This window comes from Amphiprion ocellaris, chromosome 15 (genome assembly GCF_022539595.1).
Source record: "Amphiprion ocellaris isolate individual 3 ecotype Okinawa chromosome 15, ASM2253959v1, whole genome shotgun sequence".
NCBI classification, from domain to species: Eukaryota; Metazoa; Chordata; class Actinopteri; family Pomacentridae; genus Amphiprion; species Amphiprion ocellaris.
The window spans coordinates 35267177-35282319 of NC_072780.1; the positions used below are offsets into that span (position 1 = coordinate 35267177).

The window sequence follows — 15143 nt, forward strand, 5'->3', positions numbered from 1 at the left end:
CAGCAGCAGCTTAAAAACTGGGAGGTTAAAGGTTGTTGTTGGTATGTGGTAGTAGAAGGTTCTAAGTTCTGCTTTTTTCAACCCTTTTTCTCAAAACATTCAATGGATCTGTGCAGATTCTCAGTCCTCCAGGTCATCATGATTCTTCAGTTAACAGAACCTGGACTTGTTCCTTTAGATGTTCAACCTTCATCCAGGAACTGAAGAAGCTTCTTGGATGACGGTGAAACGTCTTCAACAACCTAACAGAGAGTTGCCTTTTATTGAAGCTGTTTTACAGCTTTCAAGATGTTTTCATATGACAGTGACAGAATAGAGCTAGTTTAACAGATTTCTACTCGTTTGTGTCCAAAGCTGTCTTTATTGTCACTCCGTATCACAGAGTACAGACGTTTCATGTAGAATCACACAACTGGGACTTTGTCATGTTAAGTTTTGACCATCGCTAGCTAGAAATGAGCTTCATCTGTCTACAGATCAGACTTTTTATTCTGGAACCAGAAACTGACTTTACTGAACTTTCTGACTGTAGAATCAGACAAACTACATCTTTATCTCTAGTGAGCATGTTGGAAGAGACCCAAAGAGCTGGAGATGAGGGAAGAAGAAGAAGAAGAAAAGGACAATATCATGACGTTAAATGTTGTTGATCTTCATTTGTATCAGGCTGTAAATTCTGCTTTTTCACCTTTTAGACACAAATCCTGAAGAGGCATCGTGTTGTCTGAGGCTGTAAATTCTGACTGAACGGTTGGCATCTGTCTGCCTGTTAGTGTGCGTTTGCTAATGTGCGTATTGTCAGAGTTCCGTACAGTAGCTTTGTGCGTGCATGCTCGTGCACGATCATTTGCTCGCTGTTTAATCTCCCGGCATGCCAAGCCCTCTGGAGAGGTTTGGAGCACTACGCCTGATGAATAATGAACTGGAGCCACGCAGAGGGAATTAAATCTGCACAAACAAAGACACGGCAGCAGCTGACAGGCACGCAACACACACACACACACACACACACACACACACACACACACACACACATGCAACACACACAGTCCTAACACACACACACACACACACACACCCACCTTCCATCAGAAAACATAAACAGGGTGATTTGTGGTCGGAGAGCAGGAAGGCTGCTGGAGGGAGTCGCTGGCTTTAGTTTTTTTGTCCTCCATCTGCTCAGTCTCCTTAAACCCGTAAATTAACGGGAAGACAGGCTGAATGTATGAGTGTTGGAGAGATGAAGCAGAGGAGGAGGAAGGAGGAGAGGTGAACCGGCAGAGACTCATCGGAACATTAGTTTCATGTTGTGACCTGAAAACATGCGGGGGGGGGGGGATCTGTAATCTGCATTAATGACCGGTTTCAGATTCAGATTCCAGGTCTAATCTAGAGTGATAGGATGGTATCTGAAACATCTAGAGTGATAGGATGGTATCTGAACCATCCAGAGTGTGATAGGATGGTATCTGAACCATCCAGAGTGTGATAGGATGGTATCTGAAACATCTAGAGTGATAGGATGGTATCTGAAACATCTAGAGTGATAGGATGGTATCTGAACCATCCAGCCTGATAGGATGGTATCTGAAACATCTAGAGTGATAGGATGGTATCTGAACCATCCAGGCTGATAGGATGGTATCTGAAACATCTAGAGTGATAGGATGGTATCTGAAGCATCTACAGTGATAGGATGGTATCTGAAACATCCACAATGTGATAGGATGATATCTGAAACATCCAGAATGTGATAGGATGGTATCTAAACCATCTAGAATGATAGGATGGTATCTGAAACATCTAGAGTGATGGGATGGTATCTGAATCATCTAGAGTGATAGGATGGTATCTGAAACATCCACAATGTGATAGGATGGTATCTGAACCATTTAGAGTGATAGGATGGTATCTGAAACATCCACAATGTGATAGGATGGTATCTGAACCATTTAGAGTGATAGGATGGTATCTGAAACATCCAAAGTGATAGGATGGTATCTGAAATATCCAGAATGTGATAGGATGGTATCTGAACCATCCAGAGTGATAGGATGGTATCTGAAACATCCACAATGTGATAGGATGGTATCTGAAACATCCAGAATGTGATAGGATGGTATCTGAAACATCCAGAATGTGATAGGATGGTATCTAAACCATCTAGAGTGATAGGATGGTATCTGAAACATCCACAATGTGATAGGATGGTATCTGAAACATCTAGTGTGATAGGATGGTATCTGAACCATCCAGAGTGATAGGATGGTATCTGAAACATCTAGTGTGATAAGATGGTATCTGAAACATCCAGAATGTGATAGCATGGTATCTGAACCATCTAGAGTGATAGGATGGTATCTGAACCATCTAGAGTGATAGGATGGTATCTGAAACATCTAGAGTGATAGGATGGTATCTGAAACATCTAGAGTGATAGGATGGTATCTGAAACATCTAGAGTGATAGGATGGTATCTGAAACATCCATAATGTGATAGGATGGTATCTGAAACATCTAGAGTGATAGGATGGTATCTGAAACATCCAGAGTGATAGGATGGTATCTGAAACATCCATAATGTGATAGGATGGTATCTGAAACATCTAGAGTGATAGGATGGTATCTGAAACATCCAGAGTGATAGGATGGTATCTGAAACATCCACAATGTGATAGGATGGTATCTGAAACATCTAGAATGTGATATGATGGTATCTGAACCATCTAGAGTGATAGGATGGTATCTGAAACATCCACAATGTGATAGGATGGTATCTAAACCATCTAGAGTGATAGGATGGTATCTGAAACATCTAGAGTGATAGAATGGTATCTGAAACATCCACAATGTGATAGGATGGTATCTGAACCATCTAGAGTGATAGGATGGTATCTGAACCATTTAGAGTGATAGGATGGTATCTGAAACATCTAGAGTGATGAGATGGTATCTGAAACATCTACAATGTGAAAGGATGGTATCTGAACCATCTAGAGTGATAGGATGGTATCTGAATCATCTACAATGTGATAGGATGGTATCTGAACCATCTAGAGGGGGTAACGTAAACAAATGACACTTGACTGCAGATTTTCCTTCTAAAACCTATTTATTGAATGGCCAGTTTAACATGGCTTTTTAAAGGCTGAATGTTAAAATAAAAAAATAAATATTTGAACAAGCTCATCTGAAAATGTAGTCAGCAGTTATTCATACATGGAGTGTAGATATTAGCTTAATGCTATCATTAGTTTGCTCACGTTAGACACTGAGTTGGCACTGGGCCCAATTAACTGAAGCTACCAATATGCTACGTAACATTAGCTGGACATCAATATTTAGAGAATGTCTGTTTAACTTTTAAAATATATTATGAGTTATCTTAAGCTCATAACTTTTCTCCGGTAAGTCGCTGCCCTATTTTCCAAGATGACACTCCTCTGACTCTCTGACCTGCTGCCTGGATGCTGGAAAAAAAAAGGATGAATGTAGAGGAAACCCTGGATAGGATGGTATCTGATGTTGATCATTTTATTTGACGTGTAAAACAGTTTTCCTACTTGATCAACTGGTTTCTTTGCAAAAAATAAGACATACATCTCCTGGAGAAAATGCAGAACGACAGAGTTCACTTTTTATCCAAACTGCAGCAAGAAACAGAAACACAACGACAGAAGTCCACATTTTCTGATGAAAAAGTTGGTTTGCATGAAGAAATGTACAGAATTTCCCTTTAGGGATGAATAAAGTCGGTCTAAGAAAAAAGCTCCTCAGCTGTAACTTTAGGACTTTTAGAGTCTGAGATGGTGAGCAGGAGGAGATACAGGAAATATGTCATACAGTTTTTAACATTAACACTAAGTTCTCCATCAATAAATGTTTAAAACAATAATACCAGAGTTTAGACAGATACAAAAACATTTAGACAAATAAGAGAACTGATAATTTGCAAAAGAACGTGCAAATCATGCTCATAGAAGAAAAATGTTGTACCGGTATTTACAGCATTAAAAAGAGTATGAAAAAGTCTAAAACAGAAATATTAATATTCAACATATGGGACGGATTGTTGGATTTTATTATCAGAATATTATTATTGAAGGTTAGCAGCTCACCATGCACGGCTTCATGCAATGTCATATAATAAATATTTTCTAAAATATCTCTACAGCATTTATTCAAGTAGTGTTTATATATATATATATATATATATATATATATATATATATATATATATATATATATACAATTAATATATTTATATAATATCTATTTAATGTTTCATGGGCTCTGTTAAAGAAATATCCTGTAAATATGTAAATATGAGATGGTTCATCAGTGTCACGACAATCATTAGATCAGATTCTGCAGTTTGCAGATACAAAGCTCAGTTTTAAACCTGTCTGAGCTGCAGAAGAACAGATGAGAGCTCATTCTTCTTGAGAGATGGTCAAACATTAAGGAGGAATATTAGACTGAGTTCCAGTTGTTTGATTCTGCAGCACGACGTTCTGAAAGTGAAAAGAAAAACATGGCTTCGACTGCAGGATTAGACTCAAGAAGCTCACAGAAGTTTATTTAAATGTTGTGACCAGATGTTAAAAAGCAGAATTTACAGCCTGGTTCAAACGAAGCTCAACAAAATTTAGCGTCATGTTTTTGTCCTTTTCTTCTTCTTCCCTCATCTCCAGCTCTTTGGGTCTCTTCCAACATGCTCACTAGAGATAAAGATGTTGTTTGTCTGATTCTGCAGTCAGAAAGTTCAGTAAAGTCAGTTTCTGGTTCCAGAATAAAAAGTCTGATCTGCAGACAGATGAAGCTCAGTTCTCACTAGAGATGGTCAAAACTGAAGAATCTCGACTGCATTTTGGAGGTATTTTACTAAACCTGTACAAACTGTGGCTCGACCTTTTTACAGCTGGTTTTAAACAACAGGAATGTTTGAAAAGTCGATCCAGGCCTGAAATAGAAAAGCTTTCATTTGTCTTTTCTTTGTGGGATCGATGGTCCGTTCTGAGGATCCTTCTGGTCGATCTGCAGCTGTAATCACATTTCAGAGCTTCTGTTCTTTGGTTGTTTCTGAGAACCAGCAGGTCTTTTCCAGGAAGATGAGCTTTAACGTGCAGTAACGAGGGTCAGGGGTCAGCTAATTGAAACCTGCAGCTCATTGGTTGATGCTTATCGGCTGGTTGTTAGTGTTCAGTAAATAGAAGCAGCAGCTGATGAAGGAAACAAGAAGCTTTCTTTGTTCTGCTGCTGTTCAGTCCAACAGTCAGGGGTCAATATCGCCTCCATTTCCAAATGTCAACTGTGATTGCTTTCGTCTCCTGAGTGTCACAGTGGTGATTTTATAGACGTTTGCTAAAAGTCGAGCTAATCGTTAATGGAAACCTTTTTATAGGCCAACAGAAATGAATTCACGTGTTTTACATTCAGCTGACATTAAACCCTGTTATTGTTTTTTAACAATACCTCACATCTGAACCATTGATTAAAAATCTGGTTGTGGTTTGAAGCCACAAGATCACATTCTTTTCCAATATTTTTATATCACAATGACTTTAGGTCGTCCGTCCGTCCTTCCTGTTCTCATGAAGATTTTATTCAAATCTTGCATAAATATCCCATTAGGGAGTTAGTTTTTTTGGCTATATCAAGAATTAATTCACTAATTAAGACAAAATTTCACACAGTTTTCTAATGAGAAGTGATGAGATTTAAGCCAGCGTCATTCTAAAAACACTTTTCTAGCAACTGTGGCTAAAAAAAAATGTGTAAAACCTCCACGTTTTAGATGTTGCAGCAAATATTTGAAGCTACTGCCACAGCTACGAATTAGTGCTAAATCAAAATCAGATTAATTGATCGAAAATTGGCTGATTGGTTGATCGAAGATCGTTTGTTTACGTCTGCTGTCCCACAGATGTAAACAAAACAGTTTGTAGCACAACATGCATGCTAATTTTTCTGTCAAATAAATGAAAACTTGTGACATTTCTCTAGTTGATCCCAGTTGATTTCAAACACCTGAGTTCTGATCAGAGGTATGAAGGTCCTCAGGAGTCTTTGTCATAGTGCCCACTGCTGCTGAACTCCCACAGTTTTCTCTGCCTGCTACTGTTTAACCCTAACACATGATTTGATCAAAGAGTGTCTTTAACACATGGGCTCTGGAATACTCTCTAGTACTACATTTACCCTCTAAAGCTACATTTACCCTCCAGTACTACATTTACCCTCTAATGCTACATTTACCCTCTAGTACTACATTTACCCTCTAGTACAACATTTACTCTCTAATAAGATAAGATAAACTTTATTGATCCCACAGTGGGGAAAATTCACCGTTACAGCAACTCCAAGGAGAAAAAATAGTTTAAAGGCAGTACAGAATAAATAGAAACACACAGTGCAAAAACGCAGAGAACATTATATACACAGAAGATGTTTTTTTTTTTTTAAGAAGACTATTTACATGAGGTTGAAACACGCAAGTGGTCTGCATATGTGAGGGAGAAAGTGCAGCAGTAACAGAGGTAGACCAGTTATATGGCGGCATTGTAAAGTCTGACTGGTGTTGGGATAAACCACCTGTGGAAATGTTCCTTCTTACATTTAGGGTGAACCAGTCGGTTGCTGAAGGCGCTTCTTAAGGAGTTTACAGTCTGATGCAGAGGGTGGGAGGAGTTTCTGATGATAGAAGACAGTTTATCCAGAGCCCTCCTCTCTCCCACCACCTCCATGGAGTCCAGGGATCAGCCACAGACTGAGCTGCTCTTTTTATCAGTCTGTTTAGTCTGTTCTTATCACGCTCAGAGCATCCTCCTCCCCAGCACACCACTGCATAGAAGACCATGGATGCCACCACAGTGTCATAAAAGGTCCTCAGCAGTGTCCTGCTCACACCAAATGATGTGAGTCTCCTCAGCAGGTACAGACGACACTGACCCTTTTTATACAGAGAGTCAGTGTTATCTGTCCAGTCCAGTTTGTTATTTAGGTGAACATCCAGGTACTTGTAGGTCCTCACTCTCTCAATGTCAAGTCCCTGGATGTTGAGCAGTGGAGTGTATGAGGGTTTCCTGTGGAAATTGATCATCTCCTTTGTCTTGCTGGCGTTCGTTTGGAGGTGGTTCTGCTCACACCAGTAGACAAAGTCCATGATGACCTTCCTGTACTCACAGTCGTTCCCTTCTGACACGCATCCTATGATGGCAGTGTCATCGGAGAACTTCTGGAGATGACAACTGTCTGTGGAGTAGCGGAAGTCTGATGTGTAGAGGGTGAAGAGGAAAGGTGAGAGTACTGTACCCTGGGGGGCTCCTGTGCTGCAGACCACCACATCAGACACAGTCCTGTAGCCTCACATACTGAGGTCTGTCTGTGAGGTAGTCCATGGTCCATGCAGCCAGCTGGTCACTGACCTCCGCTCCCTCCATCTTCACCCTCAGCAGTGAGGGTTTGATTGCATTGAAGGCACTGGAGAAGTCGAAGAACGTCATCCTCACGGTGTTTCTAGTGTCCTCCAGGTGAGACAGGGATCTCTGCAGCAGGTAGAGGATGGTGTCATCCGTCCCAATCCCAGGCTGGTACGCAAACTGCAGGGGATCCATGTTTGGACTGACCAGGGGGCAAAGATGGTTCAGGACGATCCTCTCCAGTGCCTTCATAAGATGAGAAGTTAAGGCCACGGGTCTGAAGTGGCTGGGCTCCTTGGGGAACGAGGTCTTTGGGACTGGGACCACACAAGAAGTCTTCCACATGGCAGGAACTCTTTCCAGTCTCAGGCTTAGGTTGAAGATGTAGCAGACCACCTGACAGAGCTGGTCTGCACAGTCCCTGAGGAGTCTGGAACTGATGCCATCAGGACCCGTGGCTTTCCTGGTTCTGGTCTTCCTGAGCTGCATTCTCACCTGATCCACTGTTGGTGTGAAGAGAGGAGGAGGAGGTGGAGATGGGGGGAGAGAGGAGAGCCTCAGAGATGGTGGTGGTGAAGGAGGTGAGGGGGAGGGAGCTAGCAGGCAGGAGGAGCTGGACGCAGGCTGGACAAGGCTCAGGCTGGAGGGGGAGAGGATGAGACCAGTATCAAACCTGTTGAAAAACAGGTTTAACTGGTTGGCCCAGTCTCTGTCCCCAGGTTCAGGCTCCTCCTTTCTGCCCTTGCCCTGCCCTGATATGGTCTGGAGTCTCCAGACCTCTCTTGTGTTGTTCTGCAGCTGATCCTCCATTTTCTTCCTGTAGCTGGCCTTGCACTCCCTGATCTTTCTTTTAAGGTCCCTCTGTACCCTCCTCAGGTCTTCTCTGTCACCAGACTTACAGGCCCTCCTTTTCTCCAGCAGCAAGGCTCTCAGCTCAGGAGTCACCCATGGCTTATTGTTTGAGAAACACCGTACCCTCCTAGTGGGTACGATGGTTTCTACACAGAAGTTTATGTATTCTGTGATGCAGTCCGTTAAACTGTCAATGTCCTGTCCATGTGACCCACAGAGCACTTCCCAGTCTGTGGTGGTAAAACAGTCTTGGAGTTCCTCACTGGCTTCCTCAGACCACTGCTGCACACACTTTCTGGTTGGGGGTTGTTTCTTCACCACAGGTGTGTAAGCAGGGAGCAGATGGACCAGGTTATGGTCTGAATGGCCAAGCAGGGGGAGGGGGGAGCAACTGCAGGCATCTGCTGTGTTTGTATAGAGCAGATCCAGAGTTTTGTTGTCCCTGGTGGGGCAGTCCACGAACTGATGGAAGGTGGGGAGAGTGGCAGCCATGGAAGCATGGTTAAAATCCCCGGTGATGAGGAAGAAGGCTTGAGGATGTGCTGTCTGTAACCGTGAAACCACTGTGGAGGAGCTCACAGGCTGAGTCGGCGTTGGCCGAGGGAGGGATGTACACCGTTACTGCAATAACATGTGAAAACTCCCTCGGTAGGTAGTACGGCCGGATGCTAACAGCTAGCAGCTCAATGTCCCTGGTACACCGCTGCTCCTTGATATAAATGTTCTCTGGGTTACACCACTTGTTGTTTACAAACATCGCTACTCCCCCGCCTTTCTTCTTACCACTCTCCCTCATGTCTGTGTCCGCTCTGATCAGATGAAACCCGTCGAGCTGCACCAGTGAGTCCGGGGTTAGCTCGTTCAGCCATGTTTCTGTGAAGTAGACTGCACTCCCGCTACTCCCGCTGTAGCCGCGTTAGCGCCGCTAGCTGATCCGTCTTATTAAGGAGAGACCTCACGTTTGATGGAAGGCATGGTTTATACCATCGTCTCCTTTTACGGCGTTTCACTCCGGCTCTGCATCCCCTCCTTCTCCTCCGTAGATCGGCGGGGATCTCCGATCGTACTTCGTGATGTAGCCTGGCTTGGCTAAGCGCTAACAGCTGCTCCAGAGTGTCAACAGCAGCTGGGCTACGGCAGAGAGTGTTCGCCGACCCTGCGTTTAAAAGTCCGGAAAACAGTAGAAAACACAGCAGCAGTCTCACCAGCTTTCCACCAAGAAATGGACATATGCCAGAGCAACGACTGTAGAAAAGAAAAAAAATACAGAAAACGTAAAAGTGCGAAAAGGTCACAATAAACAAAGAGATGGGTCCGAGATGCTGCAACTGGCTACTGCTCAGTCAGCGGCATTTAAAAAAAAAATACTACATTTGCCTTCTTGTACTACATTTACCCTCTAATACTACATTTACCCTCTAACACTACATTTACCCTCTAATACTACATTTACCCTCTAGTACTACATTTACCCTCTAATGCTACATTTACCCTCTAGTACTACATTTACCCTCTAATGCTACATTTACCCTCTAGTACTACATTTACCCTCTAGTACTACATTTACCCTCTAGTACTACATGTACCATCCAACACTACATTTACCCTCTAATACTACATTTACCCTCTACTACTACATTTACCCTCTAGTACTACATTTACCATCCAACACTACATTTATCCTCTAACACTACATTTACCCTCTACTACTACATTTTGCAGTAACAGCTGTATTTAAAGCTACTGTCAAGGCTACAATTTTATGTTCTTCAGGATCATTTTTATGAGCCAAAAATTAATGTTCACATAATTTGAGAGTTTTTTTCTTTTTCTCAATAAACTACATTTCATAGTTTTTACTACATATATTATCAGAGAGTATATATATTTTTTATATATTGTAGTATAAGAATCTGGAGATACTTGGATGCAACCTGCAGAAAGTTTCTAGTAATTAAGTTTAAATAGCTTTTATTATTACTTTATTTAACCCCAGGCTAACAGCACCACGACCCTTCAGAGTTCCTGTCAGCGTTTTAGGATCTATTGTGTTCCTCCCAGTCTGAGGGTTTTACTGCACTGTGCTTGTGTGTTAAACTTATATTTGTGTGTGTTGGTGAGATAACATTTTGAAAAGACCAAAAGCCTTGTGGAGAAGCTCTGTGATCTGAATAAAGCCTCGTGGAGGAAACCCAGAGTCCGACTCCAAGCCTTTGATCTCTGTCTTTTCCTTCTGGAGGTCAAACCGATGAAACTGAGGATCTGGACGAGTTGTGAATACAGAAACTAAAGCTGTTTTAGGTTTGAAGTGGAAGAAAACCCTCTTGAAGCTCTGCCCTTTACACTTGGAGCTGTCTGGTTGTCATGACCTCACTTAACTACCTCGACTGAGATATTTATGAGTTTCTGGTGAAGTCTGAGAGCAGAGTTTTCCAGTCATATTGATTTCAGTCAAAGAGCAAAGCCTCCTTCTCAGACGCTACATCTGGGCCTAATGCTCAACAATCACACGGAGAGGAATTCTTTGTTGAAGCAGCCAAAGGCTCCAATTTCTGCACTGATTTCAGCCTGAATGCAGCACAAAGCGATGCAGACATCAGAAATGTGTTCTTTGTGTTTGGAGACGGAGCTGCCTGGCTTCAGACATCTCTTTACTAAATAATCTGCTAGCTAGCTGTACGTCTGCTGGCTTTAATGCTATCTGAGTGCTTCCATTCATCCGTGTCTCATGAGGACGTGTCGCCGCCGGCCGCTTCAGACTTTGTTTCTTTGTGCAGTGAAATATGGGCTGCATGTTTTTAAACCATGAACTTTTGTGAATGCTGAGCTTTGTTCTTTGTTTCTTGCAGTTAAGATCCCGACTCGGAGAACCTACATTGACCCGGAGACCTGCGAGGACCTGCTGCAGGCCGTGCACGCCTTCGCCAAGGAGCTGGACAATTCCAGCATCAAGATCGAGAGGATCATGCACACCGGTACGACTTTAACACTAAGACAAAGCAGCATTTGACTGTTTAATTCTGCAGTGTTTTCAAGCTGAAAGCCTTGTAAGAGGCAGATTTTAAAAATAACTGTGTGTAGCAAAGGCTCTGATGTCCAGTCTGCTACTCTGGGTGAAGCTAAAAAAAATTTATTAGATAATCTGACAAGTAAATGCATATGGAAAAACCAACAATTTCCTTGTAAAGTCTCCCTAAAAACCAACTCTGCTTTAGAGTTACATATTTAGAAGTTTTTTTTAAGAGTAAAAATAAAAAGTTGATGCCTTAAAATAATAAAAATAATTCCATTATACATGTTGGAGCCATTTCTGAAGAAAAAAAACATGCTGCAAGCTCTACCATGAAAAAGACAGAAAGGATTCCTTAGTTTTGTTACCCTTGAAGTCTGAACCAGTGTTTTTGAGATGGTTGGGTTCGTTTTGTCCTCTAGCATGTAAAAAAAAAAACACCTTATGGTTATCGGGTTGAAAAAAAAAAGAACTTTTACTGGACATTTTGAGAGAACACTGTCGGTTTCATGTTTTCAAGCTTCAGAAAGCTCATTTCAGAGCTACAGGGGTCATTTTAGAACCACAAATTATACATTTTAAGCAGGATGTGAGCATTTAATTGGGTAGACTGTTACAGTTTTTTGGAAAATTCCAACCCAAATGAGAGGCGCACAGAGCAGATATGAGGCAGACTGGAAGACAACAGGGGTTTATTCACAAAAAACTAACAAAAATGCCAACTATGGCAGAACTCACAACACGTGATGAAGTGGGGGGAAGGCGGGCTCCCGTGGGGTGGCAGTCGAGGGGGAGGCGTGCGCCGGCGCTCTGCACCTGGGGGAGCGCAGCTAACCCTAACCCGGGTCCTTCAAGGGGAACGGGTCGGCCGATCGGGGCAGTTCGGGGCGGGGAAGGTCCACGTCCTCTATCCTGAGGACAGCAGGGGTCCACGTCTGCTTTCTGGTGGACGACTGGGGGGAAACGCGGGCTGCTCTGACGGCTCAATCTCTGTTTGTCTCACTGCACGGAGACAGGACGAGGAGGATAGAATGATCACACAGTGCAGGACTATATAGTGGAGGAGGATGAGAAATTAGCTGCAGCTGCCTAGGTCCTGCAGCTGCAGCTCATCCTCTAATCAGCACTGTGACATAGACAGAACTCTAATCCACACAGAGTTCCTTAGTTTTGCTACTCAGAAAGTCTAAATTAGTGTTTTTGAGATGGTTGCCTGCATGGTGGAAACAGCTTATTTCCCTCATGATGTGTCCTATAGGACATATAGAACACCATACAGACACATTAACAAAGTAACAATTTAGATTTTCACTGGAAGTTTTGAGAAAATATCATCAGGGTCATTTTTTCAAACTTTGAACAGCTTCTTTCAGAGTTAGAAGCAGTTTTAATAAGTTATTTTTCCATAGATTTTCAGCAGGATGTGAGCATTAAATGGGTATAGAAAGCTGTAAACATTCCTAACTAGCTCCTGTTTCTGCTACCAGACGTATCAGTGGTGATTAGATCAGTCCCAGTTGAAGCAAACAGAACAAATTCAATGTTTTTTTCATTGTTCCCTCAACCTGCCTTGAGATAAACTGCAGAAACCAGTTCAATCATTGCAGCTACCTGTTCTGGTTGTTAGATCTGCCTTGTTTCTGCTCGATGCTTCACCATTTCCTCGACATCCTGAACCATCTTTGATGTCTCTTTGATCCTTTTGTGTTCCGGTGTCTGTCCGTTTACATCATCTCTTCCTCCCCAAAATGTTTTCACCATCTGATTCCTCTGCAGCCTCGTTTCATTCCCTCATTTTCTTTTGATGCCGTCTGACCTCCAGCAGAGTTAAACTGTGATCCTCACCTCTGTTTCTGTTTGTTTTTTTTTTGTTTTTTTTTGTTTAACCTTTATTTAACCAGGAGAGATCCCGTTTAGATTTTTTTAGATTAAAAACCTCTTTTTCAAGGGAGTCCTGGCCAAGATAGGCAGCAGCAAACACAAAACACAGTTATGAATTTACACAGTTAAGACATGATTAAAATACGAAAAAGAAATAAAAAAAAAACAATAAGTGTACAAGCAAGTTATAAAAAACACGTGCAAGCTATGGAAATGGCCTCAAGAACTCGCAGTTTTGATTTAAAGGCACTCAAAGAGACTAACTCAGTTAATTTGAAGTCTTTCTGCAGCCTATTCCAGGCAAAAGGTGCAGAATAAACAAAAGCCTTTTTACCCAGCTCAGTACGAACATGTGGAACTGAAAGCAACAGATGATCTTGTGAGTGGAGCGAGTGAAGATCACAACTTTTCTGTGCAGTTAAGGAGCAAATGTAGGTAGGCAGAAGTCCAAGTATTGCCTTGTATATGAAAATATACCAATGATGGGTCCTTCTGATGGCTAGCGCTGGCCATCCCACCCGAGAGTATAACTCGCAATAATGTGTTGACATTTTACAGTTCGTAATAAACCTCAACGAGGCGTGGTAAACAGTGTCAACCATTCGAAAACTTTGAGCAGAAGTATTCATATACAAAAGATCGCCATAATCCAACACAGACAAAAACGTTGCAGCGACAAGCCGCTTTTTTTACACTAAAAGAAAAACACAACTTGTTTCGAAAATAAAAACCAAGTTTTAGCTTCAGCTTCTTTACAAGATTTTCCACATGTGGCTTAAAAGTGAGGGAGTCATCAATCCAGACACCTAAGTATTTATACACCTGAACCACCTCTATTTCATTTCCCTCTAGCGTGGACACTGAAGGAATCATTTGTGGACACTTCCTAGATTTCGAGAACAACATTAGCTTAGTCTTGTCTGCATTGAGAACAAGTTTCAGGTGGAGTAATGAGTGCTGGACAGCAACAAAAGCTTTCTGCAGGGATTCAACAGCCTGAGCAAGAGTTGATCCACAGCAGTAAATAACTGTGTCATCAGCATAAAAGTGCAAATTAGCATCTGACCCATTTATACCCAGATCATTTATATAAATAATGAATAAAAGGGGACCTAATACAGAGCCCTGTGGCACCCCCTTGTGGACATTAACATATTCAGAGCACAGACCATCATATTTAATGCACTGAGTCCTATTACTGAGGTAGTTTGCAAACCAAGCAACTGCGTGCTCCGAGAGTCCCGAATGAAGAAGTCTAAGTTTTAAAATATCATGATCAACAGTGTCAAACGCTTTCGACAGATCAATAAAAAGTGATGCACAGTGCTGTTTCTTGTCAAGAGCAACAATAATGTCATTTATCACTTTCATTGCAGCTGTGATGGTGCTGTGTTTTTTTCTGAAGCCTGATTGATATTTTGATAAAATGGCATTGGAATATAAGAATATCTTTACTTGCTCACTGACAAGAGCCTCGAGAATTTTGACCAGCACTGATAGATTAGATATTGGTCTATAATTAGTTAAAACCTTTGTGACGCCCCCTGCAGGAGACTTTGGGGAGGTGTGCCGCGGCTGCCTGAAGCTGCCCAGTAAGAGGGAGCTGCCGGTGGCCATAAAGACGCTGAGGGCCGGATGCTCCGACAAACAGAGAAGATCCTTCCTCAGCGAGGCTGGAATCCTCGGACAGTTCGATCACGCAAGCATCATCCGGCTGGAGGGAGTCATCACCACCGGTAGGGATGGATGAGTGGATGGATGGATGATGGACGGATGATGGATGGATGATGGATGGATGTATGGATGGATGATTGATGGATGATTGATGGATGGATGGATGATGGACGGATGATGGATGTATGATGGATGATGGATGGATGATGGATGAATGGATGGATGGATGGATGGATGGTGGATGGATGTATGATGGATGAATGATGGATGGATGGATGGATGATGAATGATGATGGATGGATGGA

The 15143-nt window shown here is 42.3% G+C and overlaps 1 protein-coding gene across 1 annotated transcript in view; it reads left to right on the top strand.

Annotated features, from left to right (window-relative positions):
* The window catches only part of LOC111583312 (ephrin type-A receptor 7-like), a 245918-nt gene that overhangs the window by 205628 nt on the left and 25147 nt on the right, over positions 1 to 15143 (top strand). Inside the window, exons 10-11 of the mRNA XM_055017862.1 lie at positions 11123 to 11248; positions 14715 to 14900. Of these exons, the coding sequence (XP_054873837.1) occupies positions 11123 to 11248; positions 14715 to 14900 (312 nt within the window). The remainder of the gene's footprint in view (positions 1 to 11122; positions 11249 to 14714; positions 14901 to 15143) is intronic.